Source organism: Medicago sativa, chromosome 4 (genome assembly GCF_051527215.1).
Source record: "Medicago sativa cultivar Bolivia chromosome 4, Bolivia_mono, whole genome shotgun sequence".
Lineage (NCBI taxonomy): Eukaryota > Viridiplantae > Streptophyta > Magnoliopsida > Fabales > Fabaceae > Medicago > Medicago sativa.
The window spans coordinates 9,519,625-9,536,830 of record NC_140752.1 but is presented as its reverse complement, the minus strand read 5'-3'; the positions used below and the strand labels follow the sequence as shown (position 1 = coordinate 9,536,830).

The window sequence follows — 17,206 nt, the reverse complement described above, 5'->3', positions numbered from 1 at the left end:
CAACCTCTTATGTTAAGTTTATTAGAAGAGAAATCAATGGAATTGTTCATAATTTAACTAAGACAACTCCATCTTTAACTAATTTTCGTATCCATATTAGCATTCCTATGTATCCAAACTTTACTTTTAAACGAAATGCATTAAGCTTGTTCTTGTAAAAAAAATATAGTCATGGCCGAAGATCCATTTCCTCGATTAGTAATTTTTGCAATAGCTCTATTTTCTTTTTTTAGATACAAAATTTCATAAATCCATTTCATGTACTTTTCTCTTATCAAGTAAATCAATCTTTTATATTTTAATAAAATTTATGAACTTTTTGATGTTTTATTAATTAAATTAAATTTTATACAGATTTTATTTGAAAAAATAGAAATAAATTTTGATTACAGGATTCCATAAAAAAAAATATGTAAGTTAATAGAGGATTCACTTTATGTATAGCGTGTGAGGAGTAATATGGGGGTGGATGTAGCAATCCTCTATTATGAATTTATAAAATTCTCTTTCTTCTTTGGGTTCAAAATACAAAGCCCAATATCTTATTTGCTTCTTCAACAAAACAAAAAAAAATCACAAAAGCATAGTTTATCTCCTTCTTTCTGTGTAAAACAACGAACAACAACAACACTGTGTAACCTCTGAAAACTCACAGAACAATCAAATTTGTGTCATTATTCAGGTGCCATGATTGTTTTTACAAAATCCCATTTTTCTATTAATTGTATTTTTTCACTGTTCTTTATTTTGTTGTTGATGATGTTTTTGAATAATAAAAAAACTGGGTTTTTGTTTAACTAGTGATTCAAGCATGATTGGAAATGTTGGCACTATATCCCAAGGTTCTGTTTTGTGTTACGCTTGTCAAAGGCCTGCTAAGGTTTCTGTCTCAAGTTTCCGAAGTTTTTGGGGACATACTTTAGAGATTAAACCAAGAGGTATGTTGCTTGGTTGCTCAATTTTTTATCACTTTTTCATTAATTTATCATGTAGTAGTTTAGCACCGACATTTCAGATCGAAGGTGTGTTGTCTGAGTGTCAGACACAAACATGACACTGACACATGTAGTTAATTCAATTTTTCATTAATTAGTTAAGTAGCGCCAATGCTTCAAATCGAAGAAGTGTCTGATGTCTGAGTGTCGGACACCGACACTGGCACATGTAGTTAATTCAATTCAATTACATTCAATTTCTCAAATTAATATCGGTGTTCATGTGAGTGTTGGTGTTTCATAGTTAATTATATCTCAATGATATGAATTATTTAGCTCACCATACTAGATTTACCGTGCGAGTAAATCTCAAGTATCACTCAGTCTCCTACTTAGGGTCTCTTTGAAGTGACTTAATTGAGCTTATCTACAAGCATAAGTTGTGTGAGCTTCTTTTGAAGAGTTTATGAAAACAACTTGTAGCTTGTACAAAAACAATTTAATTTAATTTTATCTTTTGCTATAGAAATAGCTTATACATACATGCTTATCATGATAAGCGCTTGTACTATAAGCTGCAGATAAGTTGTTTATCCAAATAGGGACTTAGTCTCTAAAGTATATGATAGTAATAAGCTGTCTCTAAAGTATATGAAGATTTATTCTTTCAGTCACCGAAGTATATGACAATTTTTCATTAATCGTTAGTATCTTAACATGTAACTAGTGGACTTCAGATAGATAGAAGGCGTGTCCGGTGTCTGAGTGCCGGACATCAACACTACACTGACGCATGTAGTTAATTTAATTCAATTAATTACTTCCATTTTCTCAAATTATTATCGGTGTTCGAAGTGTGAGTGTTGTGTTTGGTGTTCGTTTCAATGTTTCCTAGTTAATTAATATATCTATGATATGAATTATCTAGCTCACTAGGCTTGATTTACCATTCAAGTAAATCTCAAGTATTACTCAGTCTCCTAATTAGTACATAAAGTATGTGAAAGTAATAAGCTGTCTATAAAGTATATGAAAATTTATTTTGTTAGTCTGACCGAAGTATATGAAAATTCGTCTCGTTAGTTCTTAGGATTTTAACGGTAGGCTAGGGATTAATATGATGGATTTTCATATACTTTAAAGACTATTCTTTTTTTTTTTTTTCATATGTTTTATGGGCTAAGTAAGTGAGGAAGCGATATTCGAGGAACTAAATCGAGGGTTTGTTCGTTACCATGCTCTGCAATGACATTTAGAAACAATAGAGACCATTGTTTACCTGTGTATGGTGTTTGGTAAAAAATGGCCTTGGTGTAATTTTACTAAATATGATACATAAGGGGCACTGGAAAAGAAAAGTTTTAAATTGAAAATGTCACTTTTTAGACTTTTGAGGCATTGACTGCACAACTTCCAAGTTCCTATGTAATATTACTATCTTTGATTCCTTAACCAATGCCCCAGAGGCACGGATATATAATGTTCAGAAATTTGAAGTCAAGCTCTCCTTAAATGGGAATGGATTTCAGACAATTTGCAATCACTGCCTATGAAGCATTGGCATAGAGACTAAACATGACACTGACACATTGACACCACTAATAGATTGAGAAAATTGAAATGATTGACTATAGCGAACTACATGCATCGGTGTCTTCTGAAGTGTCGGTGCTATGTAGCTCGCTACAGTCAATGAGCTCAGTCTTGATGATCAGACGTCGAGATTCCCAGTATCTGATCTGTCATAGTCAGAATATGATACGTCTAATCTCTATCCAACGACTTTGATCAGCTGACTGTAGTGACTGTAGGAATTGTTGACTGCGGTGCTTATATTTGGCAATAACCATCCTTGAAAAATTTGTTTCGGCTTCTTAATTTATTATCAATCTTTCTGTGATAGGAATGGCATACACAGACATGTCTTCTGCATCAAGCCTACTTTTAAGTGGGGGTCAAAATCTTCTATCTCGTACTATCCCTGTGTTACCTTCGCTGCGCAAGTCTTGTAGGGCCCCTCGAGCAATGAAGGAAGGCTCATCTGCTGGCTTTAAGTTTCCTCCGATGACCAGAAAACCAAGATGGTGGTGGAGAACACTAGCATGCATCCCTTATCTCTTGCCTATCCATCAGGTGTGGATGTATGCTAAGACAGCATACAATCTTCACCCGTTTATCGAGGCATTCGAGTTCTTAACGTACCCTTTTTTTATGTCAATTGGCAGTCTACCTAGATGGTCTCTCATAGCATACTTCTTGATTGCGTATCTTACCATTGTGAGGAGAAAAGAATGGCCTCATTTCTTCAGATTTCACGTTGCCGTCGGAATGTTAATCGAGATAGCCTTGCAAGTTACAGGGCTTGTGAGCCGTTGGATGCCACTGGGGTTCTATTGGGGTAAAATTGGAATGCATTTCTGGACTACTGCATTTTTCCTTTATCTCTTTACTTCCATAGAGTGCGTTAGGTGTGCCCTTACTGGTATGTATGCGGATATCCCTTTTGTCTGTGATGCAGCATATATCCAAATACCATATGAAGGGTGAAATATGTAAGGAAGGAAACACCTTTATATTTTTGCTACTCGTGTTTGTATTGTTCTTTCTGTTAAGCAGAACCATAGAATGGCTAATCAGTTTGTTGTTGTTTATATTAAAATAGTACCTCTTTGATATTTTCCCTTGAGTACATTTTAGTTATATATGCATCAAATTTATCTGTATTCTCGGGATTCAATCTCTCTTGCGCTTTCTATGTGTGTTTGTGTGTGTTGTTTGTCAATACCTTTCACAGTATTTATGTAGAGATGGCAATTTTAAACATATTAAAATTGACTTATTGGCAGATTATTAGAAGCAACTTCTTGCCATGGTTTGTTTGATTTCTTTGGATCAAGGAAGTGGTCAAATTTGAATCCTTGATTCTCTGTGATTTTTTTAGGAATTTTCATATGTATGCTAAAATTAAATACATGTGTTTTGCACATAATATAATCATACTTGGACATTCTAGACAATAACTAAAGACAAAGTTATAATATATAAGAATAATTCTAACTTAAAAGTAGATAATGGAGAACCTGATATTTTATCCGTGAGGAGTTGTGTTCTTGACTGCTTAGACCAATATCTACAAATGAGTCAACTCTTTGACTTATATACTAACCAAGTTTATATGCCAACAAACAAGTAATTCTAACTAAACTATATTCTCAACAGCTACTTGAATGCTAGAATTGCATATTAGCATTTTTCAACTTTAAACGAGTAGTGTAAATAAATTCAAAATGAATCATACTCTCTAATGAAAAGTGTACGAGACAATCAAATTGGTAGCAGTCGAGGTGAATAGCTCTTAGAAGTATTCGACTAACTTAGGACCCTTCAACCTTCTTCCATCTTCGTAACATTCACTCTAAATGAATCAAGAAACTCCACTCTTATGACTAACCGAATGCCAAAGGAGGCAACAAAAGCTTAACTATCAAGCAGAAACCACAACTCAATGTTTGACCACCTAGAGGAAGCAACAATCAAATGCTTAACCATCAACCATAAACCACTTAATAGAAACTGCGAAGCTTAACCACCATAAGAAGAAAAAAAAAAAAATCGGATATCAATAAAGGTTAACCATCATAAAGCAGAACTCGAAGCGAATATCAACAAAATCATAATGCAAAAGACTTAACCACCGAACAGAAACTATACTTTAAAGTTTAACCATTTGGCATAAGCAAATCAACTAATGTATCAACACTTGAAGCTAAAATCAAGCCCGAAACCAATCATGTCTTCAATCTTCACTGTTGAGGACAAACCATAAACGTGTGTCGAGATTCCGTAGCAAATTCAGCAAAGGTAGAACAAAATTTGTTGCCTAAGTCGAGACCCAATGAAAGTACTCCTACCCCAGTAACATGAAAGTTTCATAACCAACCATGGCACAAAGTAAGAAGCGTGAAAAACAAAATCATATTCCACAAAGTTCACAAATTATAGGAAATCGTTGATCAATTAAGAGCAACTCTTGAAAGTAGAGAACATATAAATAGGAACAATCACTAGTATCAGGCTTCCAAAGCTAACATAATTGTGCATCCGCAATACCATCAATGTAGAAAATTAAAACAACACCCAAATAAGATACGACAATTGCTTTTCTCACATCCATTGTTTTCTAGAAACACATGGAAATGACCAAAAACACTGCAGCTGTAGTTAACTACAGCTGACTTAACCGCCAAAGTGAAAACAACAAGTGTCATAAGATACCAACACGAGGCTGCATAAGGTATGACTTAGCCCAAATAATTCAATAGTAACCATGGACACAGAACCAAACTACATAGAGTTGTCAATATGAGATTAAAATAAATTCAATTACTCTAACACTCCTCCCTCATTTTTTTTGGTTACTTTCAGAAAATCCACGGTTTTTCTTCCACCTAAAAAAACTATGATTCGACCACCTTTTCCGAGAGAATTGTAATCTCGCATTTGTTGTAAAACTCTAACGTAATTAAAATATTGAGTTTATTATGTGTGTCTTTATTTGTTTGCTTGTCTTTGTACCTCCATATGTTTGTTCTGTCAGCTGCAGAGGTGTAGGAATGAGAATACTATAAAACATTATACATCTCTAAGGACTTTGGTGAAGGAGCTTTTTGTAAGGTACTCTATTCATTTTATGTATTTCATTGTTTCCCGACGAGCTTGTGTAATTTGTTAGACCCCAAAGGTGAGAATTTTTGCGCTCTTGTAAGATCCCGAAGCATGTATTGCAATCCGCCGAAGTATGAAATCTCAAAGGAATACTAGAAACTCGATGTTTTTGAAACTAGAAACTCGATGTTTTTGAAATGGTACTTCAAAGATCTATTCCATTGTAACATTTTATGAGTTCTAATCAATTATGGATTGATCGAAAACATAATTGTTTTATTATATTTCATGAGTTAAGTTTTGTGGTTCAGTTTTCTAATAAGAAGAGTAAGAGACAAGTCTAAGGTTTACAAAGAATGACTAGGGAGTCAAACATTTGATTGAATGAGTTTTTAAGAGAGTTAGATTAAAATAGTTAGGCCAATTTCGAACCTATATCTTTTAGAAAAGTTTGAGATCAGTTATGCAGTTAAAATAAGCAAAAAATTGTATTTCTAATATGATTTAATCGATTAGATAACACCTTAATGATTAAGAAGCGGTCTCAATCGATTTTCAGTATGGAACAACTATACCGATATTGCACTGATTTGACCATAATTTAAGGTAAAAAAAATGATTGACGTGTTCTAAGTGGCGTTGGAAAGTTAAATGAAAACTTTGCAATAATGGTAGAAATATAATTAATCTAATATGATGTTTTAAAATAAGCAAAATAAATATGATGTTTTTCCTATTGCGTCGTAGTTGATACCTGCGTGTTGTGTGTCTTCCTAAAAGCGTATCTAGAGTTGTATAAAACACTACACTATTAATGAAGAAATGTTGATATTAAGAAAATATGAAAAATAAGAAATCTAACTAATCTGATTTGGGAAACGGACTTTTACAAAGTCGCTTTAACTTCCATCAAACATGTTTTAAAAATCAATCCAAACTTCAAACTGAGAAATCTTAGTTCAAGTGTTTTAAATCGTCTAAATGGTGATGAAAATACAATCAAATAACTTAATCACTTTAACTTCCATCAAACATGTTTTAAAAATCAATCCAAACTTCAAACTGAGAAATCTTAGTTCAAGTGTTTTAAATCGTCTAAATGGTGATGAAAATACAATCAAATAACTTAAATAACTAAATCGTAGACAATGTTAGTTTACGATTCAATCATCAACGGGTTTGGTTTATCAGTTGATTTTCTATTACTATTTCCTTCCAGTACGGTGACTCACTGTCCCTTCCCAATGGCATTATCGTAAACCTACACCTTAACTGCAAATCATCACACACTCTCTCTCTTCCCCATCGATCTCAACATTTTCACTATCCTCTGAAACCTCTCTTTAGGTTTCTTCAAAATCCACTTTTCTCAACCAAAACCTAACAACTTTCCAATCTTCAGAAATGGTAAATTTTCTTCATCGATCTCTTCTCTCTAACGGTTTCGAAATTCTTAACAACCTTAGATCTGAAACTCACTCGCTTCGATTTCACGTTTTTCATATTCCGTTTTGAATTTCAATTCCTTGCGTTTCCATTACTCAGAAATGCGAACAGTTTCCTAATTTTGATTTGTTTAGTTTATGCGATTTTAGTTGATTAGCTAGTTAGTGAGGTTTTTTTTGTGTAAATTAGATTTCTCAGAAAGAAAGCATAGTGGAAGCGTTTAGATTTCTAATTGATTATTTATTTGAACTGATGTGTTATTTTGGATTTTGATTATGAGGTTTATTTTGTGTTTAGTTGCTGAAAAATGTTTAATTAGCTAGTTAGTGAGTTTTTTTTCGTGACACAGATTTGTCCGAAACTAATTAGAGTGCAAGTGTTTAGATTTCTGATTGATTAAACTGATTTGTTGTTTTGGCTTTTGATTTCTGAGGTTTATAATGGTTTGGCTAGCAAGAGAGATTTTTTGTGAATTAGATTTCTTAGCAACTAAGCAGATTGCGAGTGTTTAGATTTTGGATTGATGAAACTGATCTGTTGTTGTGTAATTTGATCAGCGAAAGCTTGCGCAAAGATCAGAAAGAGTAAAGTCTGTGGATCTACATCCAACAAAACCATGGTAATACCTTGTTCTTCGCTGTGTTGTGAGATTTTGAACTCTGAAATGAAGCTAAATTTTTAACCGTATTTATATTTGATTGCTCCTTATGTGGAATTGGTTCCATTCGTTTGGTCCTTATTAAGTGTTGCATCTATTAAGATACTTTGCTGCATTGGTGAATAGTGTTGTCAATCTTGGATAGTGGAAAATGTAGGATTGTTAAAATTTCGTTACACAGTAGTGCTATAACGCCACTATCGCTGCTAGTCGACCACATTTTGTACTAAATAGGGTACGGCGGAGCAAAAGCGGCTTGTCCAAATTTTGCTATGCTACAGTTGTATATTGCCACTATAGCTACTATTTATCAACACTGTTGGTGAATAGGGGATACTTGGATGTTTTGCTGAATTGTGTCATTTTACCATCATTAATGCAGGATTCTTATGATAAAATATCCTTATGATAAAATTTTATTTATTTCCTTTTTGAATGTAAGGCTATTTTACAAAAACAATTCTTATTTCAGGTGACCTTTTCTTATGCCTTTTTAGGTGGCCCCTTAGTTTCTTATTTGAAAAACTGAAGAGAATACTTATTTTAAAAACAGTTTTTCAAATCCATTTTTTAAAGGATTTTTGAAACATTTTCAAACAAGTCCCAAGTGTTTTGATTGGTTTTTTCTTCTTCTTTATGATGTAGCAAATGCTAACATTTGTCTTAAAAATATAGATTAAAAAACCTAATGTATAAATATCTGTTTTAAAAACTGTGTATGTAGCTTTTGAAAACCTCTAAAAAAAAAACTATTGAAAAATAAGGATGTTATTTTTTCAATACGTAATTTTTATTTTTTATTTTCTTAGCATGTGTCCATAGTCACACTTAGCTAACCCTTTTTTATATTATTTGTCACTTCAAAGTATCACGAAAGTACTTGTAATACTTTTTCCTGTATTATCCTTATTTATCAAAATATTTATGGTGCGAGAAATGAATAAATGAGAGTATTTATGATCGTAAGAGAAGTGTGAGAGTATAAATCAAACATCTTAACCATAATACTTTTTTTTACATTAAAATTTAAAATCAATATATTTTTTTCTTATTGTTTTAAATAGTCCAACATGACACTCATATACATTAAATGCTGAGAAGTAGAAAGTTGTTCGTTCAAACCTGGATCCAAACATAGTAATATTTCTACAACTTTTATTGTTTGAGTTATACTTACGAAACAAATTAATATAATTATTTTAAGACGTGTGAATTATGTTAAACATTGGTTAATATATATACGGGACGTAGGGATAGTGCATAACATATTTAGGAAATGACGTTCGAATCTCAAACACCTTATTTATTCGTTTTAAAGAACATCAAACACCATATTTTTTCATTAAAAAAATAAATTTCTAACCACTAAATTATTCTCCCTCAGGAAAAAAAAACACGACTAAATTATTCGACAAAGGAAAAAAAAAGAGAATGAGGGGATACTTAACATTTTTCTTTAAAAAGAAAAAAAACGAGATGTATTACCTAGTGTAGGGTGGGAAAAAAATGATAAGCTAATTAAAGCCTAAAGAGCAAGTGAACTGAACCACAAGATGTGGCTTAATTGCAAACTGAACTCTGTGTGGGGTTGACCTAAAAAAAAATCTCTATCTCGGCGTACTTCATCAGTTGTGCAAAGGTTCAAAACCAACTGAAATGTCTTGTGTTTTGATATTATAGTGAATGCTTCAATTAGAATTAGTGCTATGCTTAAAAAAGGTGTGGTGTTCTACCCAAACAAAATACTTAAAAGTCAATAACGAAATTATAAACAAATCCCTGCAAGGATTTCATTCTACTTGAATTGATGTTTTGGACAGTTTCCCTCTAGTGAGTATGGTGGACTCTTAGGTAGCCATTTCATCTTAAACAGAAGAGAAATTAATTTGTTTGGTAAGTGGTCACAACCCAAAATAAATAAATAAATAAGACATTTATATAAAATTAAATATCATTTAATTATTGTAAAAAATATATATAATTTAACTCTTTTTTCTTCTTTTTTTTTTAAGTGTGTCTAAATCTTATGACCATACAAGACTTCATCAAACAATTATGAAATTCTTATGACCATGCAGGGATGAGGTTCGAATAAGAGACTCTCCACCTATTCACACTTTAAGGGGTGAATTTGTAGTCACCAAACTATTCAACAAAAAGAAGTTACAGCTAATCAGGTATTTGCCATAGAAATATTTTTTTCAACAACGGACGTCGTATCATTTATTCGCAACCAAAGTTTGGAACATCCATCTCTTATGCTACTCATAACACCTTTGATTACATTTCTAATTGTATTTCTTCTATTGTAATTAATGGAATACTTGAGCTTGTTTAAATTTAAAAAAAAAAAAAAATCATAAATTCATAGATTAAAAAAAAATTATTCACGGGGTGAAACTTTGTTTTAGCCAGAAAGGAAATGGCTCTCACCTATGTTAGAGGTTGATATTAGTGAAATTCTAGGACTACTAACTACTATGCAATGGGTGAGAGAGCTTTAACTTCAAAATATGGACTTTGAGGTGGTTCAAAAAATGGTGGTGGATAACATCTATGGGAAGCGGAATAGTATATCAGATTTTTGCCGATTCAAAAAAAAAAAAATCAGATTTTGATGCCATTGTCAATAAATGTCGTCGGCGCCTAGTTTTCGTAGAATTTATACATGTATCCAAACTTTTTTTTTTTTTTTGGTCAAGTAGCCTAGTGGCTAGAGCTCACACAATTTAATTGTGGAGAAGTGGAGTGTCCAGTTCGAACCCTGGCTCCTGCATATAATATGCAATATCTCTACCAACTGAGCTAAGCTGACGGGGTTAATAGAGGATTCACTTTATGTATAGCGTGTGAGAAGTACTATGGGGGTGGAGGTAGTAATCCTCTATTATGAATTTATAAAAATCTCTTTCTTCTTTGGATTCAAAATAGAAAGCCCAATATCTTATTTCCTTCTTCAAAAAAATAATAATTCACAAACGCATAGTTTATCTCCTTCTTTCTGTGTAAAACAATGAACAACAACAACACTGTGTAACCTCTGAAAACTCACAGAGCAATCAGATTTGTGTCATTATTCAGGTACTATCATTGTTTTTACCAAATCCCATTTTTCTATTAATTGTAATTTTTCACTGTTCTTTATTATTGTTGTTGCTGCTGTTTTTTAATAATAATAAAAATTGGGTTTTTGTTGAAGTAGTTAATCAAGCATGATTGGAAATGGTGGCACTATATCCCAAGGTTCTGTTTTGTGTTACGCTTGTCAAATGCCTGCTAAGGTTTCTGCCTCAAGTTTCCGAAGTTTTTGGGGACATAGTGCAGAGAATAAACCAAGAGGTATGTTGCTTGGTTGCTCAATTTTTTGTCACTTTTTCATTAATTTATTATGTAGTAGTTTAGCACCGACACTTCAGATCGAAGGTGTGTTGTCTGAGTATCAGACATGACACTGACACATGTAGTTAATTCAACGTTTCATTAATTAGTTTTGTATCGCCAACGCCTCAAATCGAAGAAGTGTCTGATGTCTGAGTGTCGGACACCGACACTGGCACATGTAGTTAATTCAATTCAATTACATTCAATTTCTCAAATTAATATCGGTGTTCGTGTGAGTATTGGTGTTTCATAGTTAATTAATATCTCAATGATATGAATTATTTAGCTCGCCAGACTAGATTTACCATGCGAGTAAATCTCAAGTATCACTCAGTCTCCTACTTAGGGTCTCTTTGGAGTGACTTAATTGAGCTTATCTACAAGCATAAGTTGTGTGAGCTTCTTTTGAAGAGTTTATGAAAACAACTTATGGCATTGTTCATAAACTGTTTTCAGCTTATTTTCATAAGTTCTTCAAGATAGTTTATGAAAACAGCTTGTAGCTTGTACAAAAACAATTTAACTTTATTTTATCTTTTGCTGTAGAAATAGCTTATACATACGTGCTTATCATGATATGCACTTATACTATAAGCTGCAGATAAGTTGTTTATCCAAATAGGGCCTTAGTCTCTAAAGTATATGATAGTGAAAAGCAGTCTCTAAAGCATATGAAGATTTATTCTTTCAGTCACCGAAGTATATGACAATTTCTCGTTAATCGTTAGTATCTTAACATGACACTAGTGAACTTCAGATAGATAGAAGGCGTGTCTGGTGTCTGAGTGCCGGACATCAACACTACATTGACGCGTGTAGTTAATTTAATTCAATTAATTACTTCCATTTTCTCAAATTATTATCGGTATTCGAAGTGTGAATGTCGTGTTTGGTGTTCGTATCAATGTTTCATAGTTAATTAATATATCTATTATCTATGATATGAATTATCTAACTCACCAGACTTGATTTACCATTCAAGTAAATCTCAAGTATTACTCAGTCTCCTAATTAGTACATAAAGTATGTGAAAGTAATAAGCTGTCTATAAAGTATATGAAAATTTATTTTGTTAGTCTCACCGAAGTATATGAAAATCCGTCTCGTTAGTTCTTAGGATTTTAACAGTAGGCTAAGAATTAATATGATGGATTTTCATATACTTTAAAGACTATTCTTTTTTTCATGTTTTATGGGCTAAGTAAGTGAGGAAGTGATATTCGAGGAACTAAATCGAGGGTTTTTTCGTTACCATTCTCTGCAGTGACATTTAGAAACAATAGAGACCATTGTTTACCTGTGTATGGTTTTTGGTAAAAAATGGCCTTGGTGTAATTTTACTAAATATGATACATACGGGGCACTGGAAGAGAAAGTTTTAAATTGAAAATGCCACTTTTTAGACTTTTGAGGCGCACAACTTCCAAATTACTATGTAATATTACTATCTTTGATTCCTTAACCAATGACCCAGGGGCACTGGTTTACATTTTCCTACTTTTATATAGCATCTGGGTGATTCGGAATACAGATATATAATGTTCAGAAATTTAAAGTCAAGCTCTCCTTAAATGGGACTGGATTTCAGACAATTTGCAATCACTGCCTATGAAGCATTGGCATAGAGACTAAACATGACACTTAACACATTGACACCACTAATAGTTTGAGAAAATTGAAATGATTGACTATAGCGAACTACATGCATCGGTGTCTTCTGAAGTGTCGGTGCTACGTAGCTCGCTACAGTCAATGAGCTCAGTCTTTATGATCAGACGTCGAGATTCCCAGTATCTGATCTGTCATAGTCACAATATGATACGTCTAATCTCTATCCAACGACTTTGATCAGCTGACTGTAGTGACTGTAGGAATTGTTGACTGCGGTGCTTATATTTGGCAATAACCATCCTTGAAAAATTTGTTTCGGCTTCTTAATTTATTATCAATCTTTCTGTGATAGGAATGGCGTACACAGACATATCTTCCGCATCAAGCCTACTTTTAAGTGGGGGTCAAAATCTTCTATCTCGTACTATCCCTGTGTTACCTTCGCTGCGCAAGTCTTGCAGGGCCCCTCGAGCAATGAAGAAAGGCTCATCTACCGGCTTTAAGTTTCCTCCGATGACCAGAAAACCAAGATGGTGGTGGAGAACATTAGCATGCATCCCTTATCTCTTTCCATTCCATCAGGTGTGGATGTATGCTCAGACAGCATACAATCTTCACCCGTTTCTCGAGTCATTCGAGTTCTTAACGAACTTTTTTCTTATGTCAATCGGCAGTTTACCTAGATGGTCTCTCATAGCATACTTCTTGATTGCGTATCTTACAATTGTGAGGAGAAAAGAATGGCCTCATTTCTTCAGATATCACGTTGCTGTCGGAATGTTAATCGAGATAGCCTTGCAAGTTACAGGGCTTGTGAGCCGTTGGATGCCACTGGGGCTCTATTGGGGTAAACTTGGAATGCATTTCTGGACTACTGCATTTTTCCTTTATCTCTTTACTACTATAGAGTGCATTAGGTGTGCCCTTACTGGTATGTATGCGGATATCCCTTTTGTCTGTGATGCAGCATATATCCTAATACCATACGAATAAGGTGAAATATGTATGGAAGGAAACACCTTTATATTTTGCTACTCGTGTTTGTATTGTTCTTTCTGTTAAGCAGAACCATAGAATGGCTAATCAGTTTGTTGTTGTTTATATTAAAATAGTACCTCTTTGATATTTTCCCTTGAGTACATTTTAGTTGTATGTGCATCAAATTTATCTGTATTCTCGGGATTCAATCTCTCTTGCTCTTTCTATGTGTGTTTTGTGTGTGTTGTTTGTCATACCTTTCACAGTATTTATGAAGAGATGGCAATTTTAAACATATTAAAATTGACTTATTGGCAGATTATTAGAAGCAACTTCTTGCCATGGGTTGTTTGGTTTTTTTGGATCAAGGACACGATTTGGCTAAGTATGCTCATTTTGGGTTGTCCCTCCTCTGGATGTAATTAATTGTTGCTTCAAGACCTTGGTGGTGGTCAAATTTGAATCCTTGTGATTTTTTTAGGAATTCTCATATGTATGCTAAAATACATGTGTTTTGCACATAATATAATCATACTTGGACATTCTAGACAATAACTATATACAAAGTTATAATATATAAGAAGAATTCTAACTTAAAAGTAGATAATGGAGAACCTGATATTTTATCCGTGAGGAGTTGTGTTCTTGAATGCTTAGATCAAATATCAACCTATGATATAGAAAAAGCTTAGAAGTTTATTCTATCAATGTTAGTAAAAATGAGATACAAATGAGTCAAGTCTTTGACTTATATACTAAGTTTATATGCTTACAAACAAGTAATTCTAACTAAACTATATTCTCAACAGCTACTTGCATGCTAGAATTTTAATATTAGCATTTTTCAACTTTAAACGAGTAGTGTAAATAAAGTCAAAATGAATCATACTCTCCAATGAAAACTCAGTGTGGGTGTACTAGACAATCAAATTGTTAGCATTCGAGGTGAATAGCTCTTGGAAGTCTTCAACTTGGGACCCTTTGACCTTCCTCCATCTTCGTAACATTCACTCTAAGGGTGTGTTTGGATTGAGGGTTTAGGAGGGGAAGGAAGGGGAGGAGAGGGTTTAATTTTCTTTTTTAAACTACGGACTATATAACATGATTTTTTAAAAGACATTTCATAGTGTCCGTAATTTAAAAATGAAAAGTGAACCCTCCCCTCTCTTCCCCTCCTAAACCCTCAATCCAAACACGCCCTATGAATCAAGAAACGCCACTCTTATTATGACTAACCAAATGCCAAAGTAGGCAACAAAGGCTTAACCACCAAGCATAAACCAAACTCCATAGAGTTGTCAATATGAGATTGAAATAAATTCAATTACTCTCACACTCCTCTCTCTCTTTTTTTTGTTACTTTCAGAAAATCCACGGTCTTTCTTCCACCTAAAAAAACTATGATTCGACCACCTTTTCTGAGAGAAATGTAATCCATGCATTTGTTGTAAAACTCTAATGTAATTGAAATATTGAGTTTACTATGTGTGTTTTTATTTGTTTTCTTGTCTTGGTACCTCCATATGTTGGTTCTGTCAGCTGCAGAGGTGTAGGGATGAGAATACTAAAACATTATACATCTCCAAGGATTATGGTGAAGGAGCTTTTTGCAAGGTTACCCTATTTGTGTAATGTATTAGATCCCAAAGGAGAGAACTTTTGCGCTCTTGTTAGATCTCAAAGCATGTATTGCAATCCACCAATGTTTATGTTATAATCAATGTATGAAATCTCAAAGGCAGACAATCGACTCAACCTTTTTGAAACTTAGAAACTCAATATTTTTGAAATGGTACTTCAAAGATCTATTCCATTGAAGCATTTTATAAGTTTTAATCAACACTTAATTGATTAGTTACTTTATCTTGTCAATTTTACTAAGCCTAACAAATTAATCTATTCATCTAATTAATTATTAATTATCGTAATCGAGTATTACATTTCTCTAATCGATTAACGCGTCCTTTTTATTTCATCTAATTGATTAACTTATCCTCTATAAATGATTTACATTTATACACGATGAACATAAATATAACATAATCATGAAGGAAAAAATATATCTTACATTTTTTTTTTTTGAAGGAAAAAATATATCTTACATAAAATTAAGCATATAATCATAAACACACATCATTCAATCCTAACAAAGCACACATGTAATACAATAAATCATGTAACTTTGATCATAAATTTACCTTCCTATAAACCTACATAATAAGAATTGTCATTGTTCTTCCATACCTAAATTAGATTCACAAACAACAAGAAGAATGTGAAGAATTTGTCCAAAGTCCTTTAATGGAAGTATAATGCATAAAATGAAAATAGGATATGATATTAGAAATCAAAATAGACAAGGATTAACTTTTGAGGAAAATGAATTAGAATAATACCACCTTAATACCAATTATGGATTGATCGAAAACATAATTGTTTTATTATATTTCATGAGTTAAGCTTTGTGGTAGAGTTTTCTACTAAGAAGAGTAAGAGACAAGTCTAGGGTTTACAAAGAATGACTAGCGAGACATAAAATTTGATTGAATGAGTTTTTAAGAGTTAAATTAAAATAGTTAGGGCAATTTCAATTTCGAACCTATATCATTTAGAAAAGGGATCAGTTATGCAGTTAAGATAAGCAAAAATCGTATTTCTGATATGCTTTAATCGATTATATAACACCTTGATGATTAAGAAGTCTCAATCGATTGTCAGTATGGAACAACTATACCAATATTGCACTGTTTTAACCGTAATTTGAGGTAAAAAAAAATCTGATTGAGGTGTTTTAAGTGGCGTTGGGAAGTTAAATGAAATCTTCGCAATAATGGTAGAAATATAATTAATCTAGTATGATATCTTAAAATAAGCAAAATAAATACGATGTTTTCCTATTGCGTCGTAGTTGATACTTGCGTGTTGTGTTGCTTCCTAAAAGCGTATATAGAGATGTGTATATCACATACGACTCAAATCAAAGTCAATTAAAAAAATAAGACAAAACACTACACTATTAATGAAGAAATGCTAGTCTAATTTAATCCTTAAAAATAAAGAGAAAATATGAAAATAAGAAATCTAACCAATCTTATTAAGAAATCGGATTCTTACAAAGTCACTTTAACTCCCATCAAATATGTTTAAAAAATCAATGCGCATCAAACCGAGAAATCTTCTATAAATGTTTTAAACTGTTTACATTGCGACGAAAATGCAATGAAGTAACTTAAAAAACCAAATGGTAGACAATGTTAATTTACGATTCAATCAGTCAACCATTTGATTCGGTTCAGTTTATCGTATCATTTTTTATTACTATTCCTTACAATGTGGTGACTCACTGTCCCTTCCCAATGGCATTATCGTAAACCTACACCTTAAGGCTCTGTTTGGTAACTCCTCAAAAGAGCTTTTAGCTTTTAGCTTATAGCTTATAAGCTCGTCTGACAAAAAATAACTTTGTTTGGTAACACTTTTTACAACGAGCTTATAGCTTATTTCAGGAGCTTATAAGCTATTTTTCAGAAGC

The 17,206-nt window shown here is 32.8% G+C and overlaps 2 protein-coding genes across 4 annotated transcripts; both read left to right on the top strand.

The window, feature by feature from the left end:
• The first annotated feature begins 607 nt into the window (after positions 1-607).
• On the top strand, positions 608-3,610 carry LOC146926115 (protein TIC 20, chloroplastic-like). Its single transcript, XM_085758509.1, has 3 exons — positions 608-682; positions 802-938; positions 2,839-3,610. Exons 2-3 carry the CDS (start codon positions 812-814, stop codon positions 3,480-3,482), a joined length of 771 nt encoding a protein of 256 aa, XP_085614635.1. The 5' UTR covers positions 608-682; positions 802-811; the 3' UTR covers positions 3,483-3,610.
• A 3,294-nt stretch (positions 3,611-6,904) lies between these two features.
• LOC146926114 (protein TIC 20, chloroplastic-like) lies at positions 6,905-13,821 on the top strand. Of its 3 annotated transcripts, none has more exons than XM_085758507.1 (5): positions 6,905-7,007; positions 7,604-7,665; positions 9,783-9,881; positions 10,907-11,043; positions 13,049-13,821. In XM_085758507.1, the coding sequence occupies exons 4-5, from the start codon at positions 10,917-10,919 to the stop codon at positions 13,687-13,689; spliced, it is 768 nt and encodes a 255-aa protein (XP_085614633.1). In that variant the 5' UTR covers positions 6,905-7,007; positions 7,604-7,665; positions 9,783-9,881; positions 10,907-10,916; the 3' UTR covers positions 13,690-13,821. The 3 variants fall into 3 exon arrangements, with proteins under 3 accessions (XP_085614633.1, XP_085614632.1, XP_085614634.1); XM_085758506.1 differs by having other exon boundaries at positions 9,783-10,785; XM_085758508.1 differs by lacking the exon at positions 9,783-9,881.
• Positions 13,822-17,206: the final 3,385 nt, after the last annotated feature.